The following is a 22,048-nucleotide window of genomic DNA, read 5'->3' on the forward strand; positions in this document are numbered from 1 at the left end:
TATAGATGAGGTCACTTCTGACTTTCCGGAACTATTCGGAGCATACGTAGTGCACGATTTGGGAGGGAAAAACACGTACTACGTATGCTTCCTACACTTCTGCTACCGAAAAGCCAGAAGTAGTTGTTGAAACTGACCTATAGTTTTGATAGACTTTCCTATGGATTTCTATGATGGCGTGTATGGCAGTTGTATAATAACAGGTTTTTTTTTTTTTATTAAGTCCACTAAATTTTCATTTTTATAATGAACAGAGGTATGAAATATTTAGCAATCTCTTAGTTATCAATGTTTTCGGGATAATTTTAATTTTCATGAAATTAATAATGATTAAATGATGCATTTAAGATGTGGCTAGTCTGACATAGAACACAGAAGCTAACACAAAATATTAATATTAATGAGATAAACTTCTCAAAAATTGATATTTCCCCCAATAGGACAAGCCCATAGACGGATTATATATAAAAAAACAAAAAAGAATTACATGAATGATAAATACTAAGAGATTAATTTATTGTTAGGTTTCCTAACTCATTAGAATTCAACAGGTATAACATCGTACACTCACTTTTGTTTATGCTTGAGGAAAAATTCAATAATATTCATATTATGGAGTGAGTAAAACGAAACATTCATATTCAATATTCATGTGTTTACAGGAAAATACGATTTCAATAGAAACTAGAAGGAAACATCTAACTTGGATGGGTAATTTATTTTCAAAAAACATTAATAAATATAGCCTCTGTATTCTATAAGAAGGTCTGTTATTAAAAAACAGAATTTTTTTTCAGTTGTATTATTATTGTCATATAAGCTATAAAAGAAAACTCTTTATCCGTAAAACAAAATTATCTTAATGTTATGTTAATGTTGGCTAACTACAGATGGCTAACTACAGAGTGGGGCTAAGTACATTTCCACTTACTTTACAAACAATATAATTAGATGTTCTCACTTTTAGAAAAAAACGAAACTTTTCAATTAATTTTTCTAAAAGAGAGAACTATTAATTGTACTTATTCGTAAAGCTAGAGGAAATGTACTTGAAACCTCAGTGAAGTAAGCCAATGACATGTTATGTTAAATAAAATTATCTAATTTATACGGTGAAGATACAACAAACAATGAGTGTTTAGGACGTAAAAGGAAAATATGTGAGTGGACACTTCAAATATTTTTTTATTGTAACAGTGGGATAAAATCAGATTAACTGTTTATAAATACAATACAGACTACTATTAAAAATTTAAAGATCATTTTTATATTAAAATTAAATTACTTATTTAAAGAAATTTAATATTTAAAATTATATCAAATTGAAGCTATAAATATATGTAATATTTAGATTTTAATTAAATTTATATGCATATGATACTTATTAAGATTTTTAGGTTAATTTTTACCTAACATATAAGCTAAATTACTATTGAGCTTTTTTTCTAGCACTTTTTTTTTTTGGCACTCCAGCTTAATCAGAGATTTCCAGGTCTTAGAACGGTTAAGTGGGGTTCAACAGAACTTCTATTTACGTCAAAATGAAAAACGAACGCTCTCCAGTGAGCCGTTCAGAATAAAGTCCAGTTTGGAAATGCTGTTCATGCATAAAATTTAATTGATGCAAATATTGTATCTAGAAAATTATCTTACTAAAAGAAAATAATTATATGGCTTATCAAATTAAAAATCTGGATTAATTGTTGGACTTTTTGACTCTAAACTGCACTAAAAATGTCGATGTGATGTATGGGCTTATATGAAGCCGGAAAACGTTTTGTCTCACAAATGTGGTTTGAATTTTCTACCGGCATGTATAAAAAAATAATGTTATACATAAACAAGAAAATTCAAATAATGTTACTTATAAGGGTCATAATAAATGGAAAAGAGTTGGCAGAAGGACTAGCCAAAAAAATTTAAAACTACTAACTTTTGACTAAGCACCATATTATTTAAGATAAGGGAATATAAAATTCATATTACTAACACCAATATTTCTAACATATTCAAATCACAATGAATCAATAATAGAATTAAATAACTAAAGCGTTTTATGCTTGAGCATTGGTCCTTACCTCGAGCGTTTGTTGTTAGTTTGAACAAGTCAGCGAGCCATCTTAAAACACAAATACTCAATAATGAAAGACCTTATGGAGCTATTTACTGATTTTTTTTTTTAACAAACCTACCTTAATAAGGAAAAGTTTTCTGAATCTTCGATATTAATATTTAAATGTGTACTAAGTAAGTTTTTGTGTTTACTTTCTATAGCTCAGCCCATCTCTCTTTTTTATCTGAATTGAATAATTTTCGATAGAATTCCAAGGGAGCTGTAAGAAGGACTATAAATATCATAGGAAGTCAATAAATATCACATTTCGTTCACGCCGAGTCACATTAATTTTTAAAAAATCGTAGGTATTTAAATTAATTTTATTTTTATTTGTATTGTTTTCATTAGAAGTTTATCTTCATTTTAAAAAGAAACAGATGTTTTTGTACTTTATATTGTAATATTTAAATGCAGGAATAACGGTCAGTGGGGATTAATTTGGTCGCCTAACAACTAGTCAACAAACTACGGCTTAAAATCAGCTTGCCTACCATTGAGTAGTTCGCCTAATTCTGTTACCAGAACCTGTCTACAGAAATTATTTGGTGTTCAAACAGTTAATTTTACTTTGGATTAATGGTAAACAGCCACTACATCCGAAGAGTGCCATTTTAGTATTCAATTCAATTAAGGTCGGGCAATTGAATACCTTTATTTGAATCAGTATAGACGTGGGCCCATCAGCTGTTGACCACTTTTGAAAGTTGGCCATAACAGGTGGGTTTTCAACTTACCAACTATAGTCCTGTAAGTATCAAGAGATATCTCCTACGAAATATTTTATACAGTTAATTTAAATAATTTATTTATTTTATACAGTTATTAATTTTGCAAATTTGTTAATTATTTTCATTTCTGTTTACTCATTTGATTTCATCTTGAAAGTCACTTTTATTTTATTTCTAAATGTTTTGATTTTACGTTTATGTTTGCCCAAGGCACATAATCGTGCCAGTTTTTTGTTGTTCTTTAAAGCTTTCTTTCAAAAAGACCTGATAGATTTGAGGTAAAAACACATAGTTTTCTAAGGTTTCTATTTTCTAACATTTCTCTAATTTTAAAATGTTAAAACTAATGTATAATGTTTAGCAAACTTCTCGCAAAGATGTAAAAAAAAATTATTGCATGATAAAAATGTATTTATGTAATCCAGTTCTGACTACCTTTTTTATTTATTACTAACAGCATTTCGCCGATCTACTAGACAATAAATTATTTATTTGTTCACTGAACTGTATCGAAGGGAATACAATACTCACTGTGGCCTTGCGCCGGGCTGGGAGGTGTCAGCGACTGCTGCCTCTGGTAAACCGAAGGGCTGGGCTCTGTACCACTATCTTCACTTCCTCTAGCGCTCACCACCTGAAAAATATAATTACATCGAGTATTTGCAAAAAGAAAATGTATTCAATTCTGTATTAATTATTTTCCGAAAATATGCTTTCTCAATGACACAGAGGCATTGCTGCAAAACTTTAATGATGGGAGGACAGAATTTAAAATTTACAGGACCGAGGACAGAAATTATTACTTTCTTAAACATTCATAGAAATGTGACCTGTCTAAATAGCATTAATAAGCAAATTAGATAGCAAATAACCTCTTTTAATGATATTTTATCATAACTTTTGCAATTTGAATTAGATTTTCAATTCTGAAATTTCTCAATTTTTGAAATTATTGGAGAGAAACATTTGAAAATGATTTATTTATTATATTAGCCTTAGAAGTCAAAGTGGTAAGGAAAGTCGTGTGTCGGAATTATCAGATATTTTAAAATTATATCCACTAATAATCAGAAATTATTAGTTCATGTACCCCACCATAGTAGGCATAACAAAAAGGAGAAAGATCTTATAAGAAATTCACGTAATTAAAAATATGAATAATACTGTAAAGTGTAAAACAGATAAAAAAAAAATTAATTACAAACTATGCAGATATAATAAATAAGCTGGTCAAGTAGGGACATATTGGATCTGGAAAAAAATAAAAAATATAATTATCTAATTCAAAACCATAATTTTCAACTTAAATAGCAACATTTATTAATTACAACTGCTGTGACTATTGTATCTTTGATTTAAAATAGGGAGAATGCCATATTTAGTTAAATTGTAATTTAGCATTGTGCAAGAAGAAGAACGAGGAAAACAAATATATATGGGGAAAAATAAAATGAAATTGTCCATGTGAAGGAAAAAATATATAGTTAAGATAGATTGTATTTAGTATATAGACGATTATTTTTTGAAAAAAGGAAAGATAAAAAAGAAAAAAAAAAGCCTAGTATAACGTAACATTTATTTGTTCTTAAGGGATAGATTAATGTATCAGTAGTTTTTTGTTTGTTTTTTTTCGTACCCTCCACTTGAAATAAATATGAATGATAAACAAATATGTGTGTTGCTATGCCTCCTTCTTTTACCTATAGGTATTTTAAGGGTTGTGGTGGGGTTCACTGTATGTGAAGGATCTATGGAGCAAAGTGCGTATTAATACAATGGTAAGTGGGGAGGGTTAATGTATCAGTAGAGAAAGACATTGTTTAAATAATGTTATCTTGTAAATTGTAATTAGTGGGATTATATAATGATTTTTATGTATTAGGTAATTTAGTTTTTTTCTGTATCAAAAGAAAGAAACGTAATAATTTAATGCATGTCCTTGTTTATAATACTTCCACTATATTTTTATATATTTCTTACTTAAAAATTAATAACTTTCACTTTTTCTAATTTTTATTATTTGTAATATTTGATGCAGGTATTGATTGAGGATGAAACTTCAGTAATGTAAATCAAACAACAGTATTAGGTAGTATGATCAATATATTGTAAACAAATACCTTAAAGTTAGTTATATTTTTTAAAAAATTGTTTTGTAATACCTTAGTAATGATTAAGTTTAAATCTAATGATTTCATTTTGCTGTCAATGTAGTTGACTATTTGAATTAAGTTGTTATATGTTTTATTATGGTTCCAACTATGAAAAACACAGATATTTAATAAATAGTGGAGTATGCGTCAAGAAATATAAAGTTGAAATTAAGTCAAGTCATAAGTCTATTATATATTACATCGTACATATTATTAATAACGATACCATTCCTAATATTCCTGATAATTGATCACTATCCAATTATTGCAACCCAGTCGTTAGAACAACTTCATATCTTTTAACTAGTCAAAGTCATGAATGATTTGTCATTTTCTAATTGAAAACGAAACTGAAAACTTAAATAAATAGGTAAATAAATGTTTAAAATATCTGTAAGTAAAAGTTAAAGTATCCACTTTTATAGCTTTCTTTGCCAGTTTGACTGTTAAAATTTAGGGTTAAAATAAAAAAAATAAATAAAAAAATTCTTGTATCCATGCTTATATTAGTGTGATTAGTAAACATAGTTTATGTTTTTTAGTTCATATAATTATCAATTTAGGTACACTTTGAACGAAAATCTGGAATATACACGGAGATTTATAGATCCTAAATTATTTAGAACACTAATTAAACAAAATTTACCGAATTTCCATGGGGAACAGTACAAATTACTTTCAGCGCAAATTTACTTCACAAATTTACTTCATGAGTACACACTTTAATAGGGCGTATCATTTCTGTTTTTTGTTTTTTTTTTGTGCGTAATTTTATTACCTTTCAAATTCACTGTACGTAGAAAATACATTCCGGGTTCCTAGAAGGGATAAATCCTTTGAAAACTGCGCAAAGATATAGAGTTTAAAGTTAAACTAAAAATGCTTGTTTTTTTAGTTATACTCATATAAAATATTATTTAATTTTTTATTTATTTATTTTTATTTTTCACCCCACTTTTTCTCGAGAAATCTTGCTAAATGTGAAAAGTAAATCGTTAGACCCGTTTTGGTGCTATAGTCTAGAAGAAAACACGTTTTCCGGATATTGTTCAGGGGCTATTGCTCCCAGTGAGCCCGATTTCATGCACAGGCAATGGAAAATATTAGAAAAAATAAAAGAAAAAAAAACGGAATAATCAGCCCACGTGTCCGTGTAATAACAGACAGATGAATGGCCAAAAATGTTTTTGTTTTTTTAGAAAACTGATCATCGAAAATTTGAGCCGATTGCAATACCCTATTTAAGAAGAGGTAAGAAAAGTAAAAAAAAATAAAATAAAATAATAAAATTTAGTTTTATGTTTCACAATCAAATATTTATTATTACAAAAAAAAAAAAGAAAAGAAAAAAAGGTAACTGAGGAAAAAAAATGAAAATCAATGATTTTTGTGCTTACAATGATATTAATAATAATAATAAATTAATTGTTTTCATGGCAAGGGGACAAGAGTATATCGTACTACAACTTAGCTGAATGTCTATGGAATAGATTATGTACATAGGTATGATTGTGTTTAAGATTTTATTTTAATTATTTACCTCTGCTATTTTATTATTTTTTATAATTTAAATCAATTATCTGCCTATTTTTATTTATATGTATATTTAATTTTTTTTTTCCATTTTAGTTCATACTTAATTATTTTACTGTAATTTTTGTTACTATATGCAGAGATTTTAGGCAAAATTAATTTATGAAAAATGTGGGATAAAATTATGTTAAAAGTATGTAAATGTTGATAATTATAATTAACCTTGATATGAATTGTAATAATTAAAGAAATAGGAAATTTAATTTTGTGATAGATTGTCCTATTATTATTCATTTACTGTTTATTTTTAGTTTATATGTATAAGTGGTATGATTGTCTACTTACATCCCTAATAACTATTAAAATATATATATATATTAAATTCTAATCTAAATATATTATAGATAATAGATAGTTTCCTTGTCAAACAGATGCTACCACTTTTGAACGTGGATAATAAATATTGAGTTAACGTTGCAAGAGATCCAACAAAACACACCAAGGTTGAGAAACAAGCTGAAATTCACTGGATTGTTTAAAAAAAATTTAATTTAAAAGTTTTTTCTCGTTGTTTACAGTTCATGAAACCAATCTATAACAAAAATTTTTGGCGAATTTCATTTAAAAATATAAAAACAATAAATTATTAATACCAGTTTTCTGTAAAAATTTATTGAAATAATCTACAACTTTTTTTTTTTTTTTCCAAAATCTCTTTTATTTCTATTAAAATAAATAGCAAAATAATGTAGAATAATTTATTCACTCGTTGCCAAGAAGGAGGTTAATAAATATCTACTAAAGCTATTGAATTGTGGTTCGGTGTTGTGAAATAATGTAATGTTAAGATAGCACCAGCACTTAATGGAAATATGCAAATCTCTCATATCAGTTATCCAATCATGTAGTAAACACTGAAGAAATAATAAATAAATTAAGTTGTTTTTTTAGTAGATAGTTGACTATTCTTCGATTCCACACTATCAACGGAAAGCTAAATAATGTATAGATGAAACCACTACATTATATCATTGATAATCAAGATTACAATAGTAATTGTAGATACAGAAAATGGAGAGATATTTTTTTTTAAATACCAGTCAATACCTAAGAAACCTTGAATAAATTAGAAAAAGAAAAAATATCACGAGTAATGACCTGAATAAATAGAGCCAAGAGTTCGTATTACTAAACTTACTTAAAAAGCAGGGGCACATGCAAGTGAGTGATATAAAATTACTAAAACTTATTAAAATACTTATTTAATGAAAAATGTTACTAGTAAGTTAGGAATTAAGAATTCTGTTCAGGATTTCCAACACAGCCTCCATAAAATGCCAAAGCGGTTAGACAATTCATTTATTTTTCCTTTCCCCGTAGCCCAACTGTCACGCTGCGGAGGACAGTCGTGAAAATGTTGTCCTTACTCCTACAGCAGTCCAATTATTCACTCCCAGATCGAATTGACAGAGGTTCACGATCTTGTTTTCGTGGCAATTCCGAATTGTAAGGAACAAAACTGAGGGAACTAGTTGTAAAAATAATCGGGAAGGTGGAAATAATAACAATCCAAGTATACTAGTTGCATCCCGTGATTTGACATGCAACAGGTTTGGAATAAAGGTGCCTGTTCCATAGATGTTACCAATACAGATGTATTTTGTATACATATATATATAATTGTATACATATATATACAAATATACAAGTATCGATGTATTATATATTATTGTATTTTTGTATTTAAATGAAAAATAAAGAGGTTTTAAATAATTTAAATATAATATAAATAAAATATATTTCCTATTCAACACTTCTATGAAACAGACACATTTACTTCAAAGAGTGCACGCAGTGGAGGCACACAAACTCACCTAAGAATACCTGAGGGTAAAAGAAGGGTTGAACACTCATTATAAATAATTTTTCGTATTTATATTGTTACATGGTAATCAATATTTTATTCCATAGGTGGGTACGAAAAAAAAAGTGGTAAATAGGTACATAGACTAAATAAAATCTAAAAATTATGCAGAAAGAAAAGAAAGACGAATAATTACAATTTTTCTAATTATAATTTTGATGAAGGATGACTGAAAATGGGGCAGTGATTAAATTACCTTTGTATCTTATTGCAATCGGTATTTTTCGATACATAATAAGAGATTATAGTAATTTTTGCGCTATTAATAATCGACGACTACCAATGTTTTATCATAATCTGGTGAGCATTGTGGTACTGTCACAATAAGTTTAGGCACAAATTAGCTATAGATGAATATCAAATAAATATGAATTCGTGTCTGTTACTTGGTAATAAGATCTCTTGTGTTTCTTTTCAAATTAATCAGCATGAACAGATAAATATTCACCACTGTTCCGTTTTAATTGTTAATTGCGACAAGTGATGGGCAAAAATTAGCTATTGATAAAACTATAGGAAGATTTTCAGGGATGCGATATTTTTTTTATTAATGTTTCATTCATGAATAAGGTTCTAATCCATGACAATTTTAGCTATAGTATTATCAATAGCTAATTTTTCCCCATAACTTGCCGCAATTAACAATTAAACCGGAACAGTGCTGAATATTTATCTGTTCATGCTGATAAATTTGAAAAGAAACACTTATTACCAAGTAACAGACACTAATTCATATTTATTTGATATTCATATTTGAATCATATATCAAAATGATTACAGTATGGCAATTGTATACTCAGCAATCATATATTCAGTTTCATTTGTATACTCAATACATACAACTGTATACTCAGTTCCACCCATAGAACTAGTCTAAGAGTCTGAGAGTAGAAAAAAGTCATTTGTTTCAACCCAATTTTGATTACATTAATGAAAACTATGTATAGTTACTGGTCAAAATTGATGAGTCTGCCAGCCGTTGTCAGGGGGAATACAAAATGGTGGCTATTTCAATACGTTAAATACGAGTTTCATATCTTTAAAACTACCAACAACACAAAAATACCTAATAAATTTGCTAAAATATGAGCCCAAAATGAGCAATTTCCGTTCAATAGTTCTCGAGATATATTTTTTTTCAATTTCAAATTTCATAAAAAATGTACTGAAAAACCAGTAGTATCAGTAGTGGAAAATCAATATCTCAGAAATAATCAGACGTAGTACAGATGTTTTTTAGTTTTCAAGTGAAAGATCGTTTAATCTGATATAAAGTGGTGGTTTATGACGTTTATGCTCATAGAACTAGTAGTTTTTATATTTCCCAAAATAATTCCACTAACTACTGATTTTCAGTTCATTTTTTATAAAATGTTGCTTTTTTAGAAAGTATAGGTATCTCGGGAATTATAGAGCGTAAGTCATTCCTACGTTAGCGAATTCATTCGTCTTTGAATGATGTTCTATTAGGTTTTTATGGGTTATTTCTTTTATTTCTATTTCAAAAAATTGGGGTTATTTCTTTTCCACTGGGCTCTTATACTATATAAGCCATTAGGTGAAATACTATTGAGAAAAATTAAAATTTTAGTTGACTGGACAATTATGTAATTACATAATTCACCATTATATGGCTGGATTGGACCAGATGGAAGAGAACATCTGAAAATAATGTGTTTTTTTTTTAATAAGTACGACTGTGAACAACAAAAGACAGTTGACCAGCTGAAATTCACAAGATACGTTGTGTCACTCACTTTGTTTGATGCAATACGACAAATAAAGCATTTCGGTTCGAGTTAGGTTTCACACAGACATCTAGAAAAGTATTTCATACAAGGGAAGGTGGATATATATACCTCCCCTCTCTAAAAAGTAAATTTGTGTTGCGATTTTTTTCCTTGCAAGCATTTCATATAGAGTAAAAAATTATTTTATCAAGTTTCAATTAAAAAAAATAAATTTTAATAAGTTGATATTAAATGGGTTAAGTAGTTACTGCTCTGTACTAATTCATCGTATCGCGACGGTATATAGCCTAAAACATTCCTCAATAAACGGTCTATCTATTTCAAAAAGAGGTTTTTGAATCGCATTGATCGTTCTTAAGGTTAGGACATTCAAAGAAACAAACTTTAATAAGGCTTTAGTTTAATTCTAATTTAATGTGGCTATAGACGATCGGATCTAACCAGATAAATCGGGAGCTCCATCCACTCGATCCAAGCGAAAGTATCGTTGTCCCAGACAAGATGGGGGGGGGGAGGGCAAAACGACAAGAACTGTAAAATTTCTATCGTCTAATTGGAGCTCTCAGTTAGTCGCTATAGAAACTGGATGCCCGCTCACTTTGACTCACTACCAGTTTTATCTGGTCCTGTCCTATCGTCCATTCATTTATATGAATTCAATTATTTTTCTAATGTGCAGCTATAATGCTCCAAGTACAGTTTTCGATTTATTCGTAAAACAAATTGCTATTTTATTAACTTTTTACTATTGGAAAGGTATTTTTTAAACCAACTACTGAAATCATTCCAATCATGAATTGTACTTTTAAAAAGGAAATAATTACTGAGAAATTTAATCAATTGACCGACTGATTAGATAATACACATTGGAGTAGCAAGGAGAGAGGTCGTAAAATATAGGTAAGTTATAAGAAGACAACAATGTTAGTGCATCTGAAGATGAAGCGATGTGATTTGTGATAAAGTACACTTAAAAAAAGAAGATAATTTTCACTACCTTCAAATAAATAAAATATAAAATCTTCCATTCATTAAACATAAATTTTAAGAATATTCATTGAAAAATGTTCACAATTGCAATCCTTTCCCTTACTATAAATATCAAATATTGAAAAAAGATAAACTTCAAAAATTGAATAAAAAAATGGAGGACAAAAGATGGAAAAAAAAACACTTAACAATAATCTCAAGCTATATTCACAACAAATAAGAATTTTATCCTCTCAATTACTATAGGTACAATCCTGTTTCTCCAATATAATCCACATAGATGCTATAAAAAGAAAATGATCCTAAATATTTTCTTGAATATAATTATTCTAAAAACAACTTAAATACGTCGAACCTAGTATCGTAAATATATTTATGTAAATGCATGAGAAAATGCACAACTGTGGCCGGAGACCAGGCCTTCATAAAAGGTAACTTGCCTGGATCGAGAATGATAATACAGATCCTTTGAACTTGGCCAATTGATCGTGAATTCGTTAGTCCTTGCTAATTATCTCTTCGTACCGGTGCAGTATTTCTTCTTGGTGCTCTTGCATAACTGTTATGTAACTGACAGTGTACGTTGGAATTCATTTTACATTCGTACCAATCAATTTTAAAGTATATATTAAATAAAAAAAAAATTGTAACGTGATACTTAGACAGTGTAATACATTTCAGAGGAATTCACAAGCTTCCACTCCGCCGATATTACATTGAGTGCTGCATTCCAATGGCAATTATAAACACTTTGTTTTTTTTTACATAATCCAGACTTATTTTAAGAATGGTGACTTATTAATCGCAAATAGCTAAAAACGATCGAACAGTTATTGGCCATTGTTTTCTAAAATGCGATAATGGTTCAATAGAGAAAATTTGGGAAATACCTAACTTTAGCATAAAAAGTAAATCCGTATAGTTGCTGAGGCTTTTAATTCGGGTTTACGAAATGAGCTTAAAGCGCCACATAACACATGTGTCTTAAATAATCCCAAAACGACAATAGAGTGCTTCTCTGACCATTCCTGTAATTAGGTATTAAAAAGTTATTTGAATAATCGTTTTATCCCTTAATGAAGAAACAAGTGAAAAAAAGGATAAATTTACATTGAGCCTTCAAAATTCACTAATAAATGTATTTATTAATTTGTTTCAATATATGAACTAAACTTGTTATAATTTTAGAAAATATAAATAATTAGCCTTAAGTTAAAAAAAAAAAAGAATAAAAATACAATATTCCTAATACCTCTATTTATTCTCTTCTTGGACGCTTCAGGGTTACTTTGTTTGCCTCTGCAGCATTATATAACTAAAAACAGTATATCTCTAAAAAATTTAATACAATTTTTCAGCCGTGATAAGAAAAAAACTAACAAATTGTAGTTGTACTATTTTTTTATTTTTTTTATTTTCGAATCAGTGAATTATGTAAAATTTATACATGTATTCATGTAAGGTCTCTATATTTAATTCTGAGTTCATTTCGGTTATTCCAGTGTATTATGGAAACTTATTAGCATTTATTTTTTTAATTATAGTTTTTTAAAATATATATTTTTTTAATCAATTTTTAATTAAGATGTCTAAGATGAAGTGGGTTTCTGTCAACACTCACTACTACAATAAGTTGGACTGAATCGAATTTAAACTTTGATTGATTCCTTGCCTTTACCGATAACTGGAAACTGGTAAAATTACCTATGGTGGTTATAATTTTAGAGATTTCCAAAATAATTCAGTATATCCATCCAGTTTTGGAATGTTATTGTTTAAAAATTATTATGGAAACATCTCATGTAGATAAGTTAAATTCATATTGAAAATGTTTATTTACAACGTCTATTTGACAGGTGGAAATTGAAGCTTTGAAATAAAATGAATATTAGAATCTTATTTTGTTTTTAAAACTTTTTATAAATTAACTTTATTCTAGAATAAAACAAAATCTTTACTTTTCAGAAGTGGATAGAAATCTCCTCAATTCTTCTACCATTATAGATTAAAGTTGAGCTATTGCTTCTGAATTTAAATACCAAAACAGCTTCATAATGTTTATAAGATCAAAGGGCGTAAATATAAAGACTGTTGGGGCATTCATTTCACAAGTAATCCACACTCCATTTCAAGGTAGCGATATGCAACCGGACCGCCTTGCTGTTAAAATCTAGCAAACCAATAGCAGTTCTGTTACTCCAGTATTTAGAAAATGAGAGGAATGTAATATATTATAATAAAAATTTAATTTTTTTTTTTTATCTAGAAACAAAGCTTATGATCGGTTGGACTATTAATCAGGACAAAGGCGCTCAAAGGATAAGTTACGCGAGTTGCGGACGCTGCAGCCGCGTGAGAGATAAAGATGACACAACTAGGGACGGTAAAGGATGCGATTGACGGACAAGAGCCTAGGAAGGGAAGGTATGCCGATGGCCTCGGACGTGCCGGGAATGGAAGCGACTAGGAAGTGACGGTAGATCACAGCTGCGGTGGTGCACCTGTGCTCTTCGGGTTGCACCATCTTCTGCATCCAGGCATCCCGTTCGCTAAGGTGTCCATCAAACGAGCTTCCAGGTGTAGGCCAAGTCACAAACAGCCAGAATATTATACATTCTGAAATAAATTTGTTTGAGATCCTGAATGTTAATAGATGATTGATCACCAAAATTATATTGAAATAAATACATTAGAAATTCGAATGTTTTAATTAGGAAAAAAATATTTTTTTTTTCAACAGCGAAACAAACTGTAACAGAATTTCATTTTTTATTAGACAATACTTTCATACGAAAAAGTTAAATAAATAAACATAAATATATTATAACTAGTGGTAGAAGAATTCCCTAAGAAGATGCCATCTTTGCCATCCCTAAGGAAGTGTTAGTGTGTTTTAATTTTTTTTATTCTGCTCATCATAATTACTGTTGTATATTAATATATTTTAGTCGTTTATTTTTATATTGATATTTTGTTACTGTGATATGTTGATTTATAACTGAATAGTATAGATAACCCATTCAGTAGGACTAATACTTAAATGGCTCTAGCGCATTTCCCAGTCTCCCCTGACTCTCATTACCAGCTGTCCACCCTTCAAGTGGATGACCTCACAGGTTGTAAATATTTTATATAGGCATAATTGTGTTCAAGATTGTTTATTATATTTTCTTAATTTAATTGTTTACCTTAGTTGTTTTTTATTTAGCTATTATATAACTCATTTATCCACCTATTTTTATTTACTATGTGTACATATCATTTTTTTTCACGAACCGGCCAGCGAGGACCACGCGAATATCATTTTCGATTCATCCTCACACCTTCCGCCTGCCTTCTATTCTTATACCCTTTCATCCCCCTGGACTATTTCTCCGCTCTTCCTCAGTCCATTTTTGTGCTCGTCCCTCATTCTTTCCCATAAGAACTCCAACCTGTTTTAGTTTATTCCCGAAATTCTCTCTATGCAAGCAGTTTTCGTCCGTTATTTTTAGTCTACCCAGTTCCTCTTTCACTTGTTTTACATATCTTACATATAAAAATTTTCTTATTTAGTCTCCCTTTTTTCATTCTGACCACCGTCTGACCTGTCTCCCCTGGCCCTTGTGATTGTTTTCATATCTTCCAATTTCCTATATATTCCTTTATTGGATCCTCTCCTATACCCCTCTTGCGTTATTTTAGATCCGCGAATCCTCCTCAGAATTTTCCTATAAATCTTCAGGATCCTCTCCAGGATTGGAAGGCTGACTGTTCCCATACCATACAGTATCACTGTATCACATATCATTTCATTAGTATAATTATCCATTTTATTTTATTCTTCTAAATTTTTTTTCTTTTTATTTATTTACTTTCCTATTTTTATTTAATATGTAGAATTGGTTTGATTGAGTACTTAAGGCCCTAATACTTATTGCCTTTGAGTGTGACATATTATATTACTTCAATAAAAGTTGGACTAAAGTGGAGATTATTTCTTTTTTTTACAATATACCAATAAAATAGAATATCGAATAATATATCTATTAATATGATTAATAATTAAAACTATAATATTATGTGTAACACCAAATCACATCTTCAAATTTTAAATAAGTAGTTAAGGGGCCTCAAAATTTGACTGGTAGAGAAATTCAAACTTACGCCACTGATTGGACTCCTTTTGACGAACACAAATACAGAATAGTTTATTTTAGTAAATATTTTATCATTTTCAATATATGATTATCATATTATAAAATAAAAACATTACCCAAACATTCATTAATCGAATTATTTCTAATCCCTCTTCAAATCATGAAATGATAATGTCATCTCAAGGGTAGACAATGAAATTGAGATTTATTTAATGTTATTATTTAATTAAGATAGAGCTGCGTGATTTTCAATATAACAAATTATCAAATTATTTGAATTGTCTCATTTTTTATCATTCCATTTTAAGTTGTAGATATATTTTCCTCAAGTCGAGGATGAGGAAAATTGTGTTTTTCTAGTGAGCTTTTTATTCTTTTATGAAAAATAAGTCAGTTGCCAAGAATATGGTTTTTTCTAATACTATGAGACATTATGAGCAAATAACAAGGTTTGAGTCATAGTTTATGATTTCAAATCAGTGGCATTACATTTTGTATCGTACTCGAATAATTACTAACGTTTTCAGTTCAAAACTGACGTAGTTTTTGAGTCCATTGAGGCCCATGTATGTCCCTCAAGTTTCTGTCTTCGCATTAGTAGAACCAAACAGGAGAATCACCCCCGCGAGAGTAGTGAGGTGCTATGAGCAGGGAATCGCTCAACGTGATCCTCTTTTACCTTGGAGGGTAAACCTGGAGCTTGATCTGGCCTCATTTCATCATTGCCACGCCCATCACTTGTCCAAGTCCACTTTTCCACTTATCTATTCTCTAGTTATTTCCATCATCTGCCTTCCAATTCGTGTAGGCGTGTTTTCGAGGCCGATACATGGTGCTCTTCAATCTTCAAAAATCCATCAAAAAAACATAAAAGAGCTTTGTTCAAACTAGAAACCTGTTTGAGAAACAAATAAAATGTTATCAACGCTCTTCTTGTGATTACTTTACTTGTAATAAAGTTGTGTCCAATACTCAAAACATTTCACGGGGAATACAGGAAATGTAATCTGTAATCAAGAAAAACACTAAGAAAGAGTACAGGGTATTCAAATTCAAACCAATGTAACCAATACTCAAAATGATGTTAAGCAATATTAATTTATATGATGAGAAGAAGATGGTTGGGGGTGTCGTCAGTGAGGAACACAATTATTTGTGTTATTTATTAGTGCCAATGTTTCAAATACTAACCAGTAGAGTGTTTGCGGCTTTAGCGCACTTAATCAGTATCCACTGGCTCTTTGCCAGTGACGCGGTGAGATGGCTACGCTGGGATCTGAAAGAGTCCTTGCTATACCTCTCATGCGTGGGGGATAGAGTGGGCTCGGAGACCCTCGGGTCGAGAGTGGAAGTATTGTAGATAATAGTGTAAATGTGATTAGTGTTTTAATTTTATTGTTATATTAGTTCAAAATTGTACTTATTTTACTTCATCTTTATTTCTTCATGTACATAGTTCCATTATGTTTATTTTATTTATCATTGTCATTATCTTATATCTCATTCTCATTGACTTTTCCATGTCAAATGCCCTATCGTTCCCAAACAGTCGTCATTCCGAATAAATCTCTTTCCTCTCCCCTTCTTCTAACACGAGGTGTTCCTGAGGGATCCTCACTTTCACCAATCATTTTCTCCATTTATATCAACGATCTTCCTGATTCCATTCACCACGCAGATTACAACCTATATGCAGACGATCTCCAAATCTATCTGTCCTTCCATCCCTCCGAGATGCTCAATGCCGTCCAAAAGGTACAAGAAGATATTGACAGAATTAACGCATGGGCGACTTATTGTATAACCAAACCTCCACATCATTGTAATCAAATAAATAGGCATATATCGATTAACATTGTAAACAGTAGTAAAGCCAATATACCAATGTAATTTCATTTTACTATCTGAAAATTTGTAAATATTTGCCAGATAAAAATCTTAATAAATGAACCATATATTTATTCTTAGGGAACATATGTCCTAGAATAAAATTATTTTTTCATTTCATTATGAACACATAGATTTTATATATCATTTATTTTATTTATTTTTTGGTATGAATGCCACATATTTCATTATAACTTATTGCCCAATGTTGTGGCAGATTGTAATATTTAATAATAAATAAAAAAAAGTCTTAGCATATTCCAACCTTTGAATTTAATTTAGATTCATTTCCGCTTCGAAGTTAATACTCAATGTCATAGTTACTATACTATCATTGATTGTAGTGTTGATGCGTCCACATGGATTCAAGCCAGGTGTCCCGCCTATCTTAAACTCCTTGCCTTCATACCGTGAAATACAGATTGACCAGTCTCTGCAAGCAGTTCACTAGGCATATTCATGATGTTATGTTAAATGTTATAAGTATAGGATTGTGAGCAGTCCTATTCAAATGTTAGTGTTAAATTCATAAGAGCTCCTAGCGGATTTTTTGAGCAACTTATTTTATAACCTTTCCTTCCAAAACTTCATATTATTGTTTACATATAAGTTTCGATTAAAGTAATTTATTACAGCATGCCTAAATTGAGCGAGCAGTGAAAGTGTTGCTACTGAGTACCTTGTTGGTCTTCTAACTTGTGAGAAAGAGAATCAAGATGAGCTTAGTGACAACTGCCATTAAATTATTATTATCATCCATTGCTTTATTAGTTATACATCCAGAGCAATACTAACACAATCAAAACACAAAGTATGAGCAAGTAATCCAACATGTCAAAAACAAAATGGAGACGAGCTCAGCTGGCCTGTTGCGTGACGTTATTCTCCATTTAACAGACCTAGTAACATACTCTCAACCATGTTATATGTAATATCGTTTTAACATGGTAAAGGAAGGAATATTATAAAATATTTCTTCATTTAACATGAGTTTTTCCATTCAACACGCTTTAACATGTTAAACTGAAGATGATGAATACCCCTACTGTCAGCTCTTTTCTTCCATGTGTTAAGGTTCTGATCCCAGATCGTTCCTGTAATTGTACGGAGGACATTCCGTTCATATATCTCATAATTCTGCTTTTAGAGCCCAAATCTCAAAGCCGTAAATGAAAGTGTACTTTATCATGACATTATACACTCTTAGTTTCGGTATTTAAAAATTATTATAAAAAGTCTCTGAGCCAAATTATTTAAACTGTCTACTTTTAGAAACTATTAGCTGTCCATGTAGGCCATATCACTTGGGTGGGTTTTTCGGCTTACAATCATATATTTTATTTTATCTTCATTTACTTGCAAACCAATTGCCTCTGCTTCTCTTAATAGAGTATTTGCGAGTCTTTCCATGCCATCTTGGATACTTCCTAAGACCGCAATGGCATCTTCATTAATTAAGCAATTGCATCACTATTTTTAATGAATAATTTTGTTTAATGTTATTATGGTCTATCTAGAAGGGTATTTTTATCATTATACTAGACGTTTTTGTGATTAATTTTGAAGACAGTACAAGAGTAGATTTATTGTCGATTGATTACTTTTTAATCCTTTCTGTTAGCCAAGAACTCAATATTCAGGCGATGGTTATTAAGTATAAATAATTTCAAAGAATATGAGATCAGCCATGTGAATTTTTTTCGTATTTTCCTTAATTCATCAAGTGTCGAATCATCTTGAAGTTTCTTGTCAATTCAGCCTTTTATGGGATTGTATGAGGTGGTTTCTCCTGATAGAGACCTAAGGTAACGGACCAGCTTATTCTGAGAAGTTTTGTTATGGAAACGGGTGCAGAGAATCAGATGTACAGTTGGTTTTTCATCAGAGATGATGAATATTTGTTTATTTAGTTTAATTCCCATAAAATAATATGGCTCATCATCAATCTTTTCTCTGAAAATAAAAATAGTAACTTTTATAATCTTTTTATAGCCGGTGAGCTATTTTAGTATTACCCACACGTTTTCTCGCATAATGCAGTAGGCTATGTTTTAAATGGTCCTCAAGGATACATTGTAAACTAGTTTTAGAATGGTATAGCTGGTGTTACCGAAAATGGTTCTGTACTGTGGAATGCAGGTGTTACAGAACCTGTTGCGCCTGGCTTGTTCACTGTTCCAGTGTTTCTATGAACAAGCAGAAAAGAACAATAGTTGTCATTGAAAACAGAGACGTCTCAGGTTAAAAAAAAAATCGAAAAATAATCAAATTTTTTATTTGCCCTCTCTCTTATAAAATCGAAAATAAATAGAAACAAACTGCTTAGATGATTTTCGACATTAAAATGATTCTCGTTGAGATTTTATTTTTCTAAACCATATATGCAGTTTATGGTCTTCACTTAAACAAGGAAGATGAATCATCCAATAAGTTACGAGTTAGTCTTCTGTAATCTTCAACTGGACGATCCCAAAATACTACGTGGGACACCTAAACCCCCATGATCCCAGAGTTCTGTTTCAACACGCCCCTACGCCGCCCTTCCTCAATTGGTAAATATAACGTTTATATGAGATTTAGAACGTAAATAACGATTTCCAGGTTTTTTTTTGGTTTTATTAATCAAAAGAATAGAATTTGAAGATTCCACGCCTAACGCACTGGCGATGTAAGAAAATTGATTTTATCGGAATATAATGAAATAGTACAGGTACCGTAAACTATCACGCAAAATTTGATTGTATGACAGTATTGCCACAACAGCAGATGTTATAAAGCTGTTCAGTTTACAACATGACAGAGGCAAATACAATTACTCCAAGGTTGCAATTGTAGCGATAAATGAAACCATGAAAACGAGCCTGTTTTGTTGTTTACCTAAGTTTTATACCATACAACAGGACATCTCCAGGGTGACTTGAAGAGAGGACGTGAACATTTAGCAGTAAACATCCTTGTTTAAATTTATGGACATCAATATCTTCATTATTAGTCACTATAGTTTTCTTTTCCCCTAAAAAGTGAAGATAAAAAAACTCTGAACGCACCACTGAATGATACTTACCAATATCATGTTGAATTTCGTCAACGTTGTTTTACAAAAATAAAAAATGTGTTTCATTGCTCTATTAATTTCTATAACATTTCCAGAAGTTGATTTTAATTAAATTTAAATCAGTTTTCGTTTAAATGTATTTTATTTTTATTTATTGAAACTTACAACTGTATTATATTAAAAATAATCTAGTAATTGTGATATTCATTCAAATATAATTTTAAAAAAATAAAATGTCATTGGCCCTAGCAGTAGGATCTAGATAGATTCGTCCTTAAAGAAAACATTTCGCGAGACCTTCAGTGAGAGAGAGAGAGAGAGTGGCTTCTGGAGAGAGAGAGTGGCTTCTGGTTTGGGTGAGAAGACCTAGGTGTTAGCATTGGGGATATAGCCATCATGGCGGAAAATATTATTCAGGACTCCCAGGGGATCATACATCATCTGCATGGGAATCAGCTTTGAGATCATTCATATATATATTTTTTTAATTTTTGGACCTATTGATTCGTGTTGTAACTTATTTATTTATTAAATAATTTTTTTAACTTATTTATTCATTGAAGTATTGCTTTTAATTAGCTTTTTATTTTTTTAAAAGTTTTTTGATCTACTGCTGTGACCATTATGTTTTTGGTTTGACTTTATATTGCTGTCTGATGATAAATTCGTTTAATTTGTTTAACGGATCGGGCATAAATAGCGGATCACTGGAGACGGGAGGTCTGGAATAGTGAGATAGGTAGAATAAAATTGTCAAATAGAATTCAATTGTTAAATGGAAAAAAATATACTTTTATTTAGTGTGTAGACGAGTGTTGATTGTAAAAGGAAAAGGTAGGGGAGAACAATTGTTGTTATAACGTGTGAATATATGTGTTGTATATATGTCCGATCATGGATTGATTGGTATGCTGTGTATTATAGCAAACCAATGTATTTAGGCAGCATGGCTAACTAAAGCATTTATCTCTTTTTTCTATTCGATGTAAATGAAATGTTTACATATACATAAATGTTTGAGTCTAGCTCAAAACAAAAATTAATAAACATATTGGGAAGATATTAGGAGCCAACTTTCTAATGCAGCTAGATTTCCCATATGGCACAACATGTATTTAGCCCGGAGAAGAAGCACCTGAGGACAAACCCAAGAGAGATGTAAACCTGTTGAGCGACCTTGAGTGTACCGGTCCCAGCTGACCCATATCCTGAGCAGTTATCCGATGCGGTTCTGTCTCCCAGGGAGATTGTTAGCTTCCTCGAATTTGCATTGTTCTTGGAAAAAATGAAAGGACAATCTCTATATATAACAACTCTCTAACCAAATACGTCATCTTTGCTGACTCAGCTTCTTTCTATTTGTGTTACAAATGGGAAATCTCTACATACTTGTATCATACTATTATGATCTTACATCAAATTTACTAGTTGTATTTTTATGTAAATACAATTATAAATATCAATAAATACAACAAATAAAAAACCTTTTTTCAATTCCTTTCTGCTAAACCAGTGAATACCGGTTTCTTATAAGTTTTTAATGAACAACGTAAATTCTTAATTTGGGGAAATATTTTCACTTTTTATGTAGGTCTTTTGTATTTTGTAATCGTAATTGTTTTAAAGGTATAACTGTAGAGTTATGATACCTTTAAAATGAAATTCACCACAATGCAATAATAAATTCTAAAGAAAATCTTTTCTTGAAACCACATACGTGAAGAGGAAAAGAAATAAACAATATTACAAAATTAAAAGAGAGGGAGAGAGAG

General features: G+C 30.3%; 1 protein-coding gene across 1 annotated transcript in view; it reads right to left on the minus strand.

Moving 5' to 3' along the window:
- vg (vestigial) overlaps nt 1-22,048 on the minus strand; it is a 197,200-nt gene that overhangs the window by 102,823 nt on the left and 72,329 nt on the right. Inside the window, exon 2 of the mRNA XM_014419813.2 lies at nt 3,376-3,478. Within this exon, the coding sequence (XP_014275299.1) occupies nt 3,376-3,478 (103 nt within the window). The remainder of the gene's footprint in view (nt 1-3,375; nt 3,479-22,048) is intronic.

The sequence above is a fragment of the Halyomorpha halys genome, unplaced genomic scaffold (assembly GCF_000696795.3).
Source record: "Halyomorpha halys isolate HHAL.00 unplaced genomic scaffold, Hhal_1.1 Scaffold251.1, whole genome shotgun sequence".
Taxonomy (NCBI): Eukaryota; Metazoa; Arthropoda; class Insecta; order Hemiptera; family Pentatomidae; genus Halyomorpha; species Halyomorpha halys.